The sequence below is a fragment of the Penicillium cataractarum genome (genome assembly GCF_028827025.1).
Source record: "Penicillium cataractarum strain IBT 29864 chromosome Unknown utg000008l, whole genome shotgun sequence".
Taxonomy (NCBI): domain Eukaryota; kingdom Fungi; phylum Ascomycota; class Eurotiomycetes; order Eurotiales; family Aspergillaceae; genus Penicillium; species Penicillium cataractarum.
In genome coordinates this window covers 1,089,506-1,103,624 of record NW_026622744.1, presented here as the reverse complement: position 1 = coordinate 1,103,624, position 14,119 = coordinate 1,089,506, and the positions used below count along the sequence as shown (strand labels likewise).

Below are 14,119 nucleotides of genomic sequence, written 5' to 3'. Positions count from 1 at the left end.
GGAGGATTATTGCACATGCCCAAATCCCAAGACGAACAGCCTAACTAAACGGTGCCTTTATGTGCCTGGCCTGGGCCAGAAAGGATCCCCATTACACCTGGAAACGCTAAATTTGTCAAAGAACTTCTCTGCAGAGTCTCTTTGTTTGAGCTATCAGTGATGGCTACGTGTAACATTCAACAATCCATTAATAATCTCCTACGGCCATCAAGTCCAACTATAAAATTTGATTCGTGATACAGAGATGATAGTATGTTTGGTGTTGGTGTTGGAGTCGAACGGAGGATTAGAAACTTGCGCGGAGCTACTTAGTGTAGTTTAGTAGTATCGAAATGGTCAATTGCATCTTCTTCACCCCTATCATAATGATGATTTTCAAGAACACAATAGGATATCAAGGGCATGACCTCGTTGAACAGGGTAATGTCAGGACCTGGAACGTCTCTGGAGACTCGTGCTTGGATTTAGGAGTGTCTCTAGTCTTTCCCGTCAACCGGTATCTCATGTACAAGATTGAGCAAAGATTCCAGTTGTCCACCACGATCACACAATTAATGAGTCACCTCATAATTCTCCCAATTCTCAAACTTGCACCGAACACATCGTTTCAAACCACAACCCTGGCACGTCAGGGTATAAAGTGGTTTCCAGAGATGACAATTGTCACATTCGGGCTGACCAAACCCCTTGTCCCAGGAACCGAGATGTGAACAAGCAAAATCATCATCTGTAGCAGTTTGCGGACTGCCATCAGAATGAGAGGGATGTTTGCTCTCCATCCATGTACAAACGGCATCCATGACGAGACCATGGAGCTCTTGACACATGTCTTCATGTGTATAACGCCAACTAGGGTCGTCCAACTTGGCCTTAAAGTACGGGATGAATGGGCGTAGCGATGACTGGGGTTGAGGATTTTCCACGGGATGCACAGTTCCTTCAGTCGACGGCTCGGTGCGTACTGGGTTAGAGCTGGAGCTGGGTCTGGTCGGGTTAAGATCTGGAACAGTGCAAGGAAGATCATCACAGTCAAGATACGTTGTCTCTTCGCCCTTGTTTTGTGTCTCGAAGTTGGCGAGGAGTACTCCTCCATCTGAGTCAGTCGAGCTGTCGTCCCAGTCGGCCGGGGAATCAGGAGTCGAGAGAAGCCAGGTGAGATCGCTGCCATCACGGAAGGAAGTAGTCGCACTCATAAAAACAGTCGATCGATGAGATGCGGTAGTATCCAGACCCGCTGGGCCATTGCCATTAGGAAAGGTCTCCGTATCCTGTCCCAAGGAGCGTCCCTCTGCCGCCTCGATAATTTCGCCCGTTGACTCTCCCCCATCAAGAACGGTTTGAGCTATCTTTTTCTCTTCACAGATCTCAATCTGTGCCTTTTGGGGCCAGGTATCATCGGAGGGGCAGTTATCGGTTTCCGATGCGTGCATTTCCTGCTCGGTCACGAACTGGCGTTTCTCCAGTTCGGCTTCAGCCTGGCGCGCCTTCTCTCTCTCTGCCGCGATACGTTCCCTCTCTCGTCTCTTAACAGTGTCGAAGATCATGTCCATCTGTGCCTCGCTGTATTTGGGCGGGGAACCATGATAGCCGTTTCCGTTGTAAGTGCGGTTCCAGCTGCGTTGCGGGTCTGTCCAGTCTCCTGGATTATTTGAGTGCTGAGATTGTGGGTTCAGCGGCGAGGAATAGGCCGAAGGGGTTTGAGGTGAACGATGATACCCACCAGCCCTATTTGTCCGATAGTGCAATTCATGGGCTCTGAGTTCTTTGTCGTAATCTCCACGTCGTTGAGGATCACGCAGCGTATCTGCAGCCTCCAGGCCCTGTGATGTATAATTTGTCAGTTCTCGATATCAGTGAAGAGCCTCAAGAAGGCTACCAATGAGAAGTATCTGTACGGTGAAGCGAGCATGGCTTACCTTTAGGAATTCTTCGAGCGCATCATTGCCATTGCACTTGTCCGGGTGATACTTCAGAGCGAATTGCTTCCAAGCAACGTTGATCTCCTTGATTGATGCGTAGCGTCTGACGCCTAAAAGCGCATAGTGATCGGCAACCATTATTGTCGACATCTTGACAGTCCAGAGGGTCGAGAAAAGAAGGCCCGCAGTGAGGACGTCGTGATACTCAAGAAGCTCAAGTGTTCACAACAAGCAGTCACGGAAATGTGGGGGTCAATGCTTTTAGCTGCTCGAGGGTGAACATGTCCAGAGGAAAGGTAAATCTTGGTTAAAGGACTCGGAAGAAGTAGGACGGTCTGAGAACGTGATGGTAACTATTGTTCCAGGAGTGAAGCAATCGCCGGGCGTGGTTCGAAGGATAGAAAAAAAGTTGACTGTAACGATTGTTTCCAGAGTAAAGCAGTCGTAGAGTGTGGCTCAAGGAAGGGAGGTTCGAGGAGAAAAGAGAAGTTGATGGCAACGATTGCTTGCGAGGGAGAACAATCGCAGAGCGTGGCACGAAGGAGAGAAGCGTGGCTCGAGAAGAATAGTGTTACTCGAGGAGAAGAGAGTGGCTCGGGGAAGTGAGATTCGAGGAGAAGGAGAGGGTCGAGGAGAAAAAGAGAAGTTGATGGTGATGGTTGTTTCTGAACAATCGCAGAGCGTGCCCTGAGGGAGACAACAGAAGTTGGTGGTAACAATCAATTACGAAATAGGCAATCGCAGCTGGCGGCGCGAGGGAGAGCGAGGTGAGAAGAGACGAAAAAACGGTGGGGATGCGAGAGTTAACGTTCTGAGGTGTGAAGCTGGGAGCTGAGAAGTTCCGGGGCTTCCTAGGTTATCAAGGCAGGACAGGTTATGAAGGCAAGATAGGCTATCCAGACAAATCAAGGAAGACAGCTTACGAAGGACATACTCGGGCAGCAATCTTAAAAGGTAGATGATGGCCATCAGCCTACTAACTCGGCCGAAGAGCACAAAAGAAATCGGAATGGATTGACACTGATTTTACAAAAACGGTGGGTCGATCTAAATATCAACAAGTCTACACTGAAAGGTGACTTCGTCCCATAGAAGCAGATCAAGGCTTCTACATGTCGGCAGAGGCGGTGGCACCGGTGATAATCTCAACCAGCTCACCGGTAATGGCGGCTTGACGCTGACGGTTGTACAGAATCTGGAACTTGTTGATCATCTCACCAGCGTTCTTGGAGGCGTTCTCCATGGCGTTGCGACGAGCCTAATAACTTGTTAGAAACCTACATTCATTGTGATGAGAGGATGGTAGAAACATACCGAGATTTCGCAGGCGTGGCCCTCAGCCATGGCCCAGAAGAGGTTGTTGGCGAGAGCGTACTCGCGGAGACCAGCAAGAGCCTCGTCATCAATCTCGTAGGCGGAGATGTTGGCTAAAAGAGAGGTTTTGTAAGCAAGCTATAGCTTCTCTGGAGCGCAAAAAGAACTTACCGGACTGGGTGATAGCCTCCTCAGAGAAAGCCTCAATGGTGGTAGCCTCGTAGCTCTGAGCGTTGATGAACTTGTTGTAGACGATCTTGACGCTAGCATAGTCGGTGGGCAGCAGAGAGATCTGGTCGGCAATGGCCTGGGCGTCGGCGAAGGTGGGGATATCCTTGCAGACGTTGGCGAAGCTCAGGAGGATCTTCTCGGGAACGACACGGGAGAGCTGAGCCTTGGCCTTCTCGCCGAGGATGACAATGTCGGCCTCGGGGTTCTGAGCCAGCAGGCGGCGAGTGGCCTTGGAGAGACCGGAGTGAATACCACCGCAAAGACCCTTGTCGGAGCTAGCCACGACATACAGAGTCTTCTTGTCCTCCAGAGGCTTGGTCTCGGCCTGCTCGAAGACGGTGTTGGAAGTCTGACCGTAGTTGCGGGACTCATCCATAGCCTTCTGAGCGCGAGTGAGACGGGTCGAGGCAACGATCTTCATGGTGTTGGTGATCTTCTCGATGTTACGGATGGACTTGAGGCGGCCCTCAATCTCACGCAGAGTCGCGAAGTTGGCGGCATTGGTCGGGGCAGTGCTTAAGTAGGCGTCAGTAATCAATGGAGCTTCCCTTTGCTGAGTAGGATAATCGATTCAATGAAGACGGTATCGAGGTGGTGGTGTCGAATGCGTCGGGTGAAAGGACCTGCCCACGAGGCGGGCATCGGAAGAAGACTTACCGAGCGACAGCAGCGCTGCCAGCCCGAACGGCCGGGCGGACGGTGCGGGAGAACATTGCGAAGAGGGTTTTGAGGTGGTAGAGAGCAGACAGAAACTGCGGAGAGGGGGGAGGGGGAGCAGGGCAGGGTTGCAGAGGCCTCGCTTTGCTGTTCGTTGCTGGGACGGACTGTCGGGAAGTGCGAAGTCGAACTCCTGGCTGCCGCTCCTGCGCTAAACCCAAAAGGGCGCAATTCTACGGTGTGCTGTCCCGACTTCCGGCGTAATTTGGTGGCCTTAGCGCCTTGGTGCCTCAGGACGGGAAGGTCGGGTAACTGGTCACTGTTTTTGTTGTACGTCATGGCCTGAGCTTCCAGGCAGCCACCCGGGCAAATCGGGGAACTGGACTGTGTTTGGGGGCCTCAGGCAGAATGAGGTCAAGGCCTCGTTTTCCATTCCATTCCCTCCATTCCTCCTCCCCCCAAACTTCCTAACTTTCGTCTCCTCTCCCTCCCTCTCTACTCTCCTCGTCTCCGCGCTCGTCTCCTCATCCTCATTCTCTACTCTCTCCCCCCACACCCACTCCCCTGCGCATCATTGATGCGTTGTCACCTCTTCTGAAGTCGACTCCCATCTTCATTGGTCAGAATTTCCCTGACTAGTTCGTTCTATCAAGCGGCTCCGTTTGCCAGACTCGGCGCACGAGGACTCTTTCACAACCACAGCGTTCGTCTGTTTTACACCAAACCTCCCGTGCGCCTTCCAGGCTTTCAGGCCAACATCATGAGCTCTTCTGAGGACGATATCCCTCTCGTGCGCGCCAACGGCCGCGCCAATGGTAAGCTTTCTCTGTGTGACGCTGCTGCATGTACACCCTTCGGCTCTTATTCTCCTTCGAGGACACCTTTCATCGCATCACATCACATATCTCTGCATCTTCACCTTCTCTCAGCTACATCTCACTCTCAGCCTTGTCTTTGGTCTTACATTCCCCCGCTTACACATTGATCTCGAACTAAACTAACGCATGCGATCATCTATCTCTCTAGCCTCGACCAAGTCTCCTGCGACAAACGGTGATCTCGATCCCGGCATGTCGGTTCGCTTTGGACCCGTACAGGACAAAGACGTTGACATGAAGGACGCGGATGCGCCTGCCAAGCGCAAGTCGCGGGCAAGCATTGACAAAAAGAAGTCATATACCGAGCCTGAGAGCAGCGAAGATGACCAGCCCTTGGTACGCTATACTTTGGCCCGGAACAGCAGTTTTTTGCAACTTTGATGTCTCTTGGTTTCAGCGACTGACCATTCTCAGAGCAAGCGCCGGCGAACCTCGGTCAAACATGAAGACCCCGAATCGGATGATGACGTTCCGCTGGCCCTCAACGGACGAAAGCTCCCAAAGGCCTCCGAGACGGCAATTGGCGAAGAATCCGATTCCGATGTGCCGATTGAGCGCAAACTCACCGCGCAGAAGAAGAAAATTGAGAAGCGGGCAGAGAAGGTGGCTAGTCTCGCGCGCAAGCCCTCGGCCTCCAAAGCTAAGCCAGTGGCTACGACCAAGAAGGCAGTGAATGGCGTCAAGAAGGAGCCCGCGGATGATAAATCTTCTGTGAAGAAGGTGAAGGCCGAGCCGGCTTCTCTGAAGAAGGTCAAAGCTAAGGTCAAGGCTGAGAGCGAGGATGCGGAAGATGGGGAGGAAGAATATCGCTGGTGGGACGATCCTACCAAGGGCGATGGGACCAAGAAGTGGACGACTCTTGAGCACAACGGTGTGGTGTTCCCTCCACCCTACGAGCCTCTGCCTAAGAACGTCAAGTTGAAGTACGACGGTGTTCCTGTGGTTCTTCATCCCGAGGCCGAGGAGGTTGCGGGCTTCTTCGGAAGCATGCTCAACTCGACGCATAACGTGGAGAACCCTGTCTTCCAAAAGAACTTCTTTATGGATTTCAAGGACATCCTGAAGAAAACCGGCGGCGCCAAGGATTCCAAGGGCAACAAGGTCGATATCAAAGAGTTTGGCAAGTGCGACTTCAAGCCTATCTTTGAGTACTACGACGCCCAGCGTGAGGAGAAGCGCAATCTACCTGCAGCAGAGAAGAAGCGCCTAAAAGCCGAGAAGGATGAGCAAGAAGCTCCCTACATGACGTGCACTTGGGATGGTCGTCAACAAAAAGTCGGCAACTTCCGTGTGGAACCGCCTTCGCTATTCCGTGGCCGAGGTGAGCACCCAAAGACTGGACGCGTGAAGACCCGTGTGCAGCCGGAGCAAGTCACCATCAACATCGGCAAGGAGGCCAAAGTTCCCCCGCCACCTCCAGGTCACAAGTGGAAGGAAGTGAAGCATGACCAGGAAGGCACGTGGCTTGCTATGTGGCAGGAGAACATCAACGGTAACTACAAATACGTCATGCTGGCTGCCAATTCCGATGTCAAGGGCCAAAGCGATTACAAGAAGTTTGAGAAGGCCCGCGAGCTCAAGAAGCACATCGACAAGATCCGCAAGGATTACACAAAGAACATGAAGAACGACCTGATGGTGGAGCGTCAGAAGGCGACAGCTGTGTACCTGATTGACAAATTTGCTCTGCGTGCTGGTAATGAGAAGGGCGAAGACGAGGCGGAGACCGTTGGCTGCTGCTCATTGAAGTACGAGAACATCACTTTGAAACCGCCACAGACTGTCGTCTTCGACTTCCTGGGTAAGGATAGTATTCGATTCTACGACGAAGTTATGGTCGACCCTCAAGTTTTCAAGAACTTGAAGATCTTCAAGAAGGCGCCCAAGAAGAATGGTGACGAGATCTTTGACCGCCTGACTGTACGAAAATCTACTTCTTGAGCCATAGTGATGAGATTTGCTAACAGATCATAGACTTCCGCCCTCAACAAGCACTTGCAGAACTACATGCCTGGTTTGACCGCCAAGGTGTTCCGTACTTACAATGCTTCCTTCACCATGAGCGAGTTGCTCAAGGAGATGAAAGCTTCTGGCACTATTCCCGAGAAGATCAAGGCCTATAACGATGCTAACCGCCGAGTTGCCATTCTGTGTAACCACAAGCGAACGGTCGGGGCTGCTCACGCCAACCAGATGGAGAAGATGAGTGAACGGGTACGTCTTGCTGGAACTAAGGTGGCTGTGTTTGCGTATTAACGGGCTTGCTTTCTTTCAGATCAAGGGACTTCGCCTCGAAAAATGGCGACTGAGGATGCAGATGCTCGACCTCGAGCCTTCCCTCAAGAAGAAGAAGGGCGCTTCGTTCTTCGAGCTGGATGAGGATTTGACCCCCGAGTGGGTCAAGGAATACCAAGCATTCAAGGTCGAGGAGGCAACTCAGAAGATCACGAAGAAGTTCGAGAAGGACAACGAGAAGCTCGTGGCAGACGGCGAAAAGGCAATGAAGGCATTGGAGCTCACCGAACGGTTGAGCACCGTCAAAGACTTAGAGAAAAAATACGCGAAAGAGAACAAGACCGGGAAGGTCGAGGCAGAGGGCCGTGGCCCTACTGTCGAAAAGATCGAGGGCAGCATCAAAAAGCTGGAGCAGCGCATTGATGCCATGTTGCTCCAGGCCCAGGACAAGGAAGACAACAAGGAGGTCGCCTTGGGTACCTCAAAGATTGTGAGTTTTGAATCTTTGCTGAACGAAAATACCGTGCACCTGTCTAACATGCGATTCCCAGAATTACATCGACCCCCGTCTCACTGTTGTCTTCAGCAAGAAGTTCAACGTACCCATTGAGAAGTTCTTCTCCAAGGCTCTCCGTGAGAAGTTCGAATGGGCCATCAAATCCGTTGAGGAGGACTGGGAGTTCTAAGCCATTTCCATCTACAATCAGATTGCCACAGGCAGTCCTGATTGTACGTACAATATCATCTTTTGCCATCTTCAAGCCCTGAACAGTGAAGAGGTGCCTTTTGTTCTTTTCGTCTTTTCTTTCGTTGCCTTTGTTTTTGAATCACGATGCACGGCACTCGCCGCGGTTTTGATGCTTACCCGCCCCGTTTGTCACACACTTGAAGAATAACCAAGCGTTCCACATTGCACACGCCAAATGCCATTTTTGGCGCTCTCGGAAAGATTTTAACTACACTAAGCACAAAAACACCTGCAAAAAAGATTCAAGTTGCATTGCATTGAACTCAGTTGTTTTGGTTGCCGCATTGCCCATGCATTCAGCCCAATATTTCTCGATCAGTCCATAGTAGCCCAACTTAGCTAGAATCGAAGATCACAATGTATTCTATCATGCCTGTTACGAAACTTCTTGTAGATAAAGACACGATGGAGTAGTCGCTCTGATAACTACAGATTCTTTTTAGCAGAAGAGATGAACAAGAACCCGAGGAGTCTTGCACCTCTCATGGAAGGTCCAAAGCGAAATTTGATTCCCTGCGCGATGGGGACCAACGAGGACTAATCGAGATAACGCTAACGTGAGCAAACTGCCAGTTATGCAGCAGAACCCAAGTCGGTGGCGCTATCTTGACAAAAACTATGTATTTCCACTTGAAAAGCGAAAGAGATCATTGGTCTGCTATTGGAAAAGATGGTCTTCTTCTAGCTGTGGCCGGTTTCCTGGAAATACCATCGCCGCTGTCAGCGGTTTTTGTACTCGGGGTAGCCAGATAGGTATCCAATATCAAATATCAATTCTCTATTGAGTGGAAATGTTCTTTTTCGAGTAATTCCCATCCCCAGGTGACTCGATAGCCATGGACGAGTATTCCACAAGTGTTGTAATGGTTGGTCTCGGGCAGGCTTGCGATGGCCAACCTCATGGGTCGCCATAGCGGCCATGAACATTGAGAAAGCACGATCTAAAGGCGCAAAGATCATCTAGATCCTCATGAATCTCTTGCTTTCAAGATTCTCGGGGCTGAATACTACGGCGCAGAGCACGGCGTGTTTGACAGAGAGATTCTCAAACACTTGAGAAATGCCAAACCTGGACAGGCTGGATACTAGCAAATCTGTCACCGGGTCGATGACTTCGAACACAAGGTCCCAACTGGGCTCACGCCTGTTTTATGTTTAAGCTTATTAGAGAAACTCTCGATAGTTTTCAGACTTGGTTTCCTGAAAGTAGGATTCCGAACTAGCTCATGCGATGCTTCACTATTCAATTATTACCTGCGCTGGATTATGCCCATGATCATAATGTGATTCGATTCATACAGGTAGTGTACTTGCATACGGTGCCCCAATTACGCTCAAGCTTGGTATAGTATCTGACACCACTTTCTAATAGAGATCCAACTGAAGAACATCTTCGTCAGAGTGAAGGACTACACTCGTATCGAATCCGGCTACTTGGCCAAAGTACCCATCTCCCAGCAAGATAAGACCGAGGACAAACAGCATCTGGCAGAGATGATAGACCTCTTTGGTCCTTTCCTAAAACCGTTACTAGACAAGGGCAAGCCAGATATCGTCCAGTCAATGTTCTATGGTGAAGGAAAATTCAAGGATGCGCCTCTTATAGACAGACCGGGACTCATGTCGGAGGCATTCACGCCAGGGTTGGATAAGGAAGTTAGGGAGCGCTTCGTTTCATTTTTATTGGCTTTGATGAAAACCAGTCCTGAGGAGCGGCCAATGCCTGAGGATCTTCTTCGACACCCTTGACTAAATGCATTGAGATAGTCCAGGGATCATTTTTGTGCATAACATAATGGAGAGCGCTCACGCGAGGGAAAAGATAGTCGTGCGCTTTTAGGCAATTGACTCCTAATCGACACATGTAATTCCACGCCAATATCCCATCCTTCGGAACAATAGAGATTACTAAGCATGTGACGGCTGGCCTTCTCTCACTGCCCTCTAGATAGAGAGGGGTCTCATAAATAATGACGGGTGGACCCTTGAGACGCTGAAGCTTCAAGACCCTTCACCTCAAGTATGTCAGTCAGTCAGACTGTCTATGCCTGGGTCTCATACTTAACCAAAATCCTCCATTCTATTTCCCTGTAATTCCTTTTTGATATTATCATCCAGAAGGACCAGTACAACAAGTCCACAAATGCTGACGGAAATGCTTCTACGCCCCATTGTTTCCATTGTCGGTACAGGGTCCTACTACCCACCTAACACAAAACCCCCCGAGCATCTCGAGGATCTCATCTCTACATACTACGACATAGATCCAATGTACGCATACCGAAGACACACAACAAACTAACCACGTAAGCGCTAACTCACGAGGCTAGTTTAAAGAAGACCTTGGAAATCAACAAAAGATCTAGAATCCAACAACGCCACTTCGCCATCCCAGACGATGATCCATACTGGAAAGACCAAAATCTCCCAAACATTGCAGACTGTGATGCAATTTTCAAGCAATACGGAGTCCCAATGGCCGAGCAAGCAGCAAGAAAAGCCCTAGGAGACTGGGGTGGCTCCCACGAAGACATCACCCACCTTATTGCGGTTACATGCACCAATACTGCGAATCCAGGTTTCGACTTTATGCTATGCGAGAGACTAGGTCTACACAGGAATGTGCAGCGTACCCTGCTTCATGGGGTAGGCTGCGCAGGGGGCGTTGCTGCCTTGCGCACGGCGAATGAGCTTCTTCTCGGTGTGGCGGCCCTTGGGAAGACAGGGAGAGCGCTAGTTGTTACGTGCGAGCTTGTATCAATCTTCTTCCGTGCGGAATTAGACGGTATTGTTAGGGATCAAGAGGTGAATATTGGCGTTACGCTTTTCGGCGATGGTGCTGGGGCGTTGGTTCTGAGTAATGGGATTGGTACGCAAAGGTCTGAAAAGGCGCCTCTCTGGAACATACTCAATGCTCGGTCTACTATTCTGGAGAATTCGGCAAAATGTCTCGAGTTTAATGTTCACCCCCATGGTAAGTGGTCTCTATAATCAGTAAAGCAAAGATACACATTGGAATACTAAAGACTGAGCAGGGTACCACGCCGTGATTTCAAAGGACGTCCCCAAACATGTTTCTTCATCACTTCCAGCCGGCTTCGAAGATCTGATTGCCTCGACTCCTTTACTCTGTTCATTCAAGGCCAATTTCAATGCATCGAGCTATGATTGGGCCTTGCACCCTGGAGGTTACGGTGTCCTTCTTCGTGCCCAGGACGTGCTGAACATATCGGAGCACCATCTACGACAGAGCTATGATGTATACCAAACGCATGGAAATACTAGCTCTGCTACAATTCTTAGTATCATCCACGAGCTGGCGGTCGAGGAGGGCTCTGCCAGGACTGGACACGATAAAGTTGTTGTTGGAGCTTTTGGGCCGGGTATGACGATGGAAATGGCCGTCATGACTAGGGTTACATAACAATAACTTGCATCAAAATAACGGTACTCTAAACTTGGTATTGTCAATTGCTAAAGGTAGGCGGTAAACCTACATATAGTTATAGTTACGCGTTGATACCTCGCCATCGTGAGTACATTCCATGGAAATACAGGCGGACTAGTTAAAGCTCGGCTTGCTCATAAGGAATGCCAAGTTATCCGCGGTCGACTTAAGCAGCCTGTCGAAGAATCCCGGGGGGTTATTCGAAAGGTTCGAAGTAGTTACGAAGGTCTACTGACCTGATCACCGAACGAACATGTGCCCGCGCTAATATTTACTCACTCAGTCTAAGCCTAAGCGCCTTATAAAAGCGGCGTTAGCCAAGACAGGAAAGCCCCATCCAGCAGACATTAGCCTGTCTATATTTGTGCATACAGATCCAAGAGATAAAAAGGGAAAAAAACCGAAGCAGGCTCGATGCCATGTCAAAAAGGAATATAAAGGAGGAGGAACCAGCCACGAAAAGAAGAAAAGGGCTCAAGATGCAAAATGCAGGCTCGGTCAAAAATGAGAATGAGAAATGAAAAAAAAGAGGATATATGCAAGAAATGGAAAATCAAAAAGAATCCCGCCCAATGGAATCAGGATTATTAGTACAAAAAAATCAGATATGCAATCCAGCATGCGGGTCTGGACCACGCCGATATATAAGGGAATCTGGAAATCCGAGAGAAATGCAAGAGGCCAAAGCCCAAGACGAAAGGTGAAGTTGTGGAGAAGGAATCAGTCGTCAGAAGTGTCGTGTCGTGTCAAGACGAGGGGGAATAATTTTTCTTTGCAGACACAATGCGATGCGATGCAGGGGAGACCGGGGCTCTCTCGACGATGGAAGGAGACCGTGAACAATCATACGAGAAAAGAGGATGCAATAGACCGTGAGCGAGTGGAGAGGAGAGGAGAGATGAAACTGTTTATGGCCACCAGTTCATCCGCTTGTAACTCTCAACCATCTCACGAACGCTGTCGGCACCAAAGTGCTCATACTTGGGCTTCCAGCCGACGGTCGACTCGAACAGCGAACCATCAATGGACATGTCCTGGTCTTTGAGCACATCGAGCTCCAAGAACGGACCGATAGGCCCGGGCCGCTCGATCTTGCTCTTGGCAACCAGGTCGGCCCACTCTTGCAGACTGACCTCGTTCATGTCGTCCACCACATCGTCCAGGTTCATCTTGGCCAGTTGCGAGGCGAGGGATCCGAGGAAGGAGACCTTGAGATCGAATACCTCGGCCATGGCCTTAGCGACGTGCTGCTGGCAGGTATCGTTGTGGTCGACGACGTTGAAGGCGATCGGCATAGAGGGGTCCTTGAACAAAGCCGGCATGGAACCGTTGTTGCGGTCGAGCTTGCCTTTCTTGGCACGCCATTCCGCCGCCATCCACAGGGCACTGGCAGCATCCTTGACGTGAAGGGTGTTCACCTTGACATCCTTGGTGTACAAGAACTCGAGATCTTGTTCCATCTCCTTGTGCACGCGGGCCAGGCAGATAGCCATGGCAAAGTAGCCCGGGTTGTAGGCGCCGTAAACGTGCGGCAGGCGCAGAGCGCAGTATTGCAAGCCAGGGATCTTCAGCAACTCTTCGGCGGCCTTGAGCTTCCACTTGGCCAGCTTGTGCCATGGTTGCACCTTGTCGCCTTCCTTGCGCGGCGAGGACCCGCTCTTGTAGACGTGGGCAGTCGAGCACTCGACGAAGGCGGGGATACCGCGCTTAGCACACTCTTTGCCCAGAGCAACGCTGAGGTTGCAGCTGCGGGCTTCATAGACATCGTCGGGCTGGGAATGCCGAGTCTCACCGCCGCAGTTGATCACATAGTCGAATTGTTCGCCATTGGCGCGGTCGAAGATGCGGGGAAGGTGTTCTATAACAAGAGGATAGGGTGTAAGTATATTTTGTCGATTCCCGACCATGAAATTACACAATCAAGGGGTCATTTGCAAGTCTCCACCTACGTTCACGGCTGGCATCTGCCTGTACAAACTTCTCCTTGGAGCAAGCCTCTTCAAACTCGGGAGCCAACCAGGCTAATTGGGGCAGGACCTTGTCGACAATGCGGACCTCGGAGGCCAGGTTGTTCTCATGGATGTGGAGGGCAAGATGGCGACCGATGAAGCCTATCAATCATAGAGTTTAGTTTTCAACAGCATACTTTTGGAGGGGGGGAAGGATCTAGGCGGAGGAGGAAAGGGAGAGGGGAGGAACCAATACATACCGAGGCCACCAATGATTAAGACGGCAGGCTTTTTGGCGTCGGCCATGATGAATGTATTTGTGGTACAATCGCAGCGGCCTGCAGCCAAAGTTTCCCAAATGGAAGGAAGAGGGGGAACAAAGAAAAAAAAAGGGAGTTGAAAGGGGAGGCGGGGGTGAGAGGGAGGGGAGAAGAGAGTTGTGAATAGATGAATCGAGAAATCCCAAAAGTGAGGGGAGGGGGAAAGAGAAAGGCTAAATCGACTAAATCGCCATCGTGCGTTTGGGGCAATTTGGTCATTTTGGTCAGCCCGAACTCTCCCTTTTTTTCTTCCCTCCAATTTCACCTTCATCTCCATCTCCATCTTCCCCCCCCCCCCCCTAATCCACTCTCACCAGGATCCTCAAACCAAAGATACCAAGGGAGACCCGCTAATGCGTCGCTAGAAAATTCGGGAAGATCACACTCCCTGATCCCAAACTTCTCGAGCCACTCCCCTGC

The 14,119-nt window shown here is 50.6% G+C and overlaps 6 protein-coding genes across 6 annotated transcripts; 3 read left to right on the top strand and 3 right to left on the bottom strand.

Moving 5' to 3' along the window:
* Positions 1 to 551: 551 nt before the first annotated feature.
* On the bottom strand, positions 552 to 2,057 carry N7496_009521 (uncharacterized protein; the record flags this gene model as incomplete). The annotated part of the gene is made up of 2 exons (XM_056702435.1): positions 552 to 1,820; positions 1,917 to 2,057. 2 exons carry the CDS (start codon positions 2,055 to 2,057, stop codon positions 552 to 554), a joined length of 1,410 nt encoding a protein of 469 aa, XP_056551435.1.
* Positions 2,058 to 2,990: 933 nt separating this feature from the next.
* N7496_009520 (F1F0 ATP synthase subunit gamma) lies at positions 2,991 to 4,177 on the bottom strand (the record flags this gene model as incomplete). The annotated part of the gene is made up of 4 exons (XM_056702434.1): positions 2,991 to 3,177; positions 3,234 to 3,346; positions 3,405 to 3,979; positions 4,122 to 4,177. 4 exons carry the CDS (start codon positions 4,175 to 4,177, stop codon positions 3,028 to 3,030), a joined length of 894 nt encoding a protein of 297 aa, XP_056551434.1. The 3' UTR covers positions 2,991 to 3,027.
* Positions 4,178 to 4,881: 704 nt separating this feature from the next.
* On the top strand, positions 4,882 to 7,920 carry N7496_009519 (DNA topoisomerase 1; the record flags this gene model as incomplete). Its single annotated transcript, XM_056702433.1, has 6 exons — positions 4,882 to 4,936; positions 5,148 to 5,335; positions 5,414 to 6,919; positions 6,974 to 7,213; positions 7,275 to 7,724; positions 7,786 to 7,920. 6 exons carry the CDS (start codon positions 4,882 to 4,884, stop codon positions 7,918 to 7,920), a joined length of 2,574 nt encoding a protein of 857 aa, XP_056551433.1.
* Positions 7,921 to 9,248: 1,328 nt separating this feature from the next.
* N7496_009518 (CMGC protein kinase) lies at positions 9,249 to 9,731 on the top strand (the record flags this gene model as incomplete). Its single annotated transcript, XM_056702432.1, has 2 exons — positions 9,249 to 9,265; positions 9,383 to 9,731. 2 exons carry the CDS (start codon positions 9,249 to 9,251, stop codon positions 9,729 to 9,731), a joined length of 366 nt encoding a protein of 121 aa, XP_056551432.1.
* A 394-nt stretch (positions 9,732 to 10,125) lies between these two features.
* Positions 10,126 to 11,406, top strand: N7496_009517 (thiolase-like protein; the record flags this gene model as incomplete). Its single annotated transcript, XM_056702431.1, has 3 exons — positions 10,126 to 10,253; positions 10,313 to 10,956; positions 11,018 to 11,406. The coding sequence occupies 3 exons, from the start codon at positions 10,126 to 10,128 to the stop codon at positions 11,404 to 11,406; spliced, it is 1,161 nt and encodes a 386-aa protein (XP_056551431.1).
* A 932-nt stretch (positions 11,407 to 12,338) lies between these two features.
* On the bottom strand, positions 12,339 to 13,685 carry N7496_009516 (NAD-dependent epimerase/dehydratase family protein; the record flags this gene model as incomplete). The annotated part of the gene is made up of 3 exons (XM_056702430.1): positions 12,339 to 13,288; positions 13,380 to 13,541; positions 13,640 to 13,685. The coding sequence occupies 3 exons, from the start codon at positions 13,683 to 13,685 to the stop codon at positions 12,339 to 12,341; spliced, it is 1,158 nt and encodes a 385-aa protein (XP_056551430.1).
* Between the last annotated feature and the right edge of the window lie 434 nt (positions 13,686 to 14,119).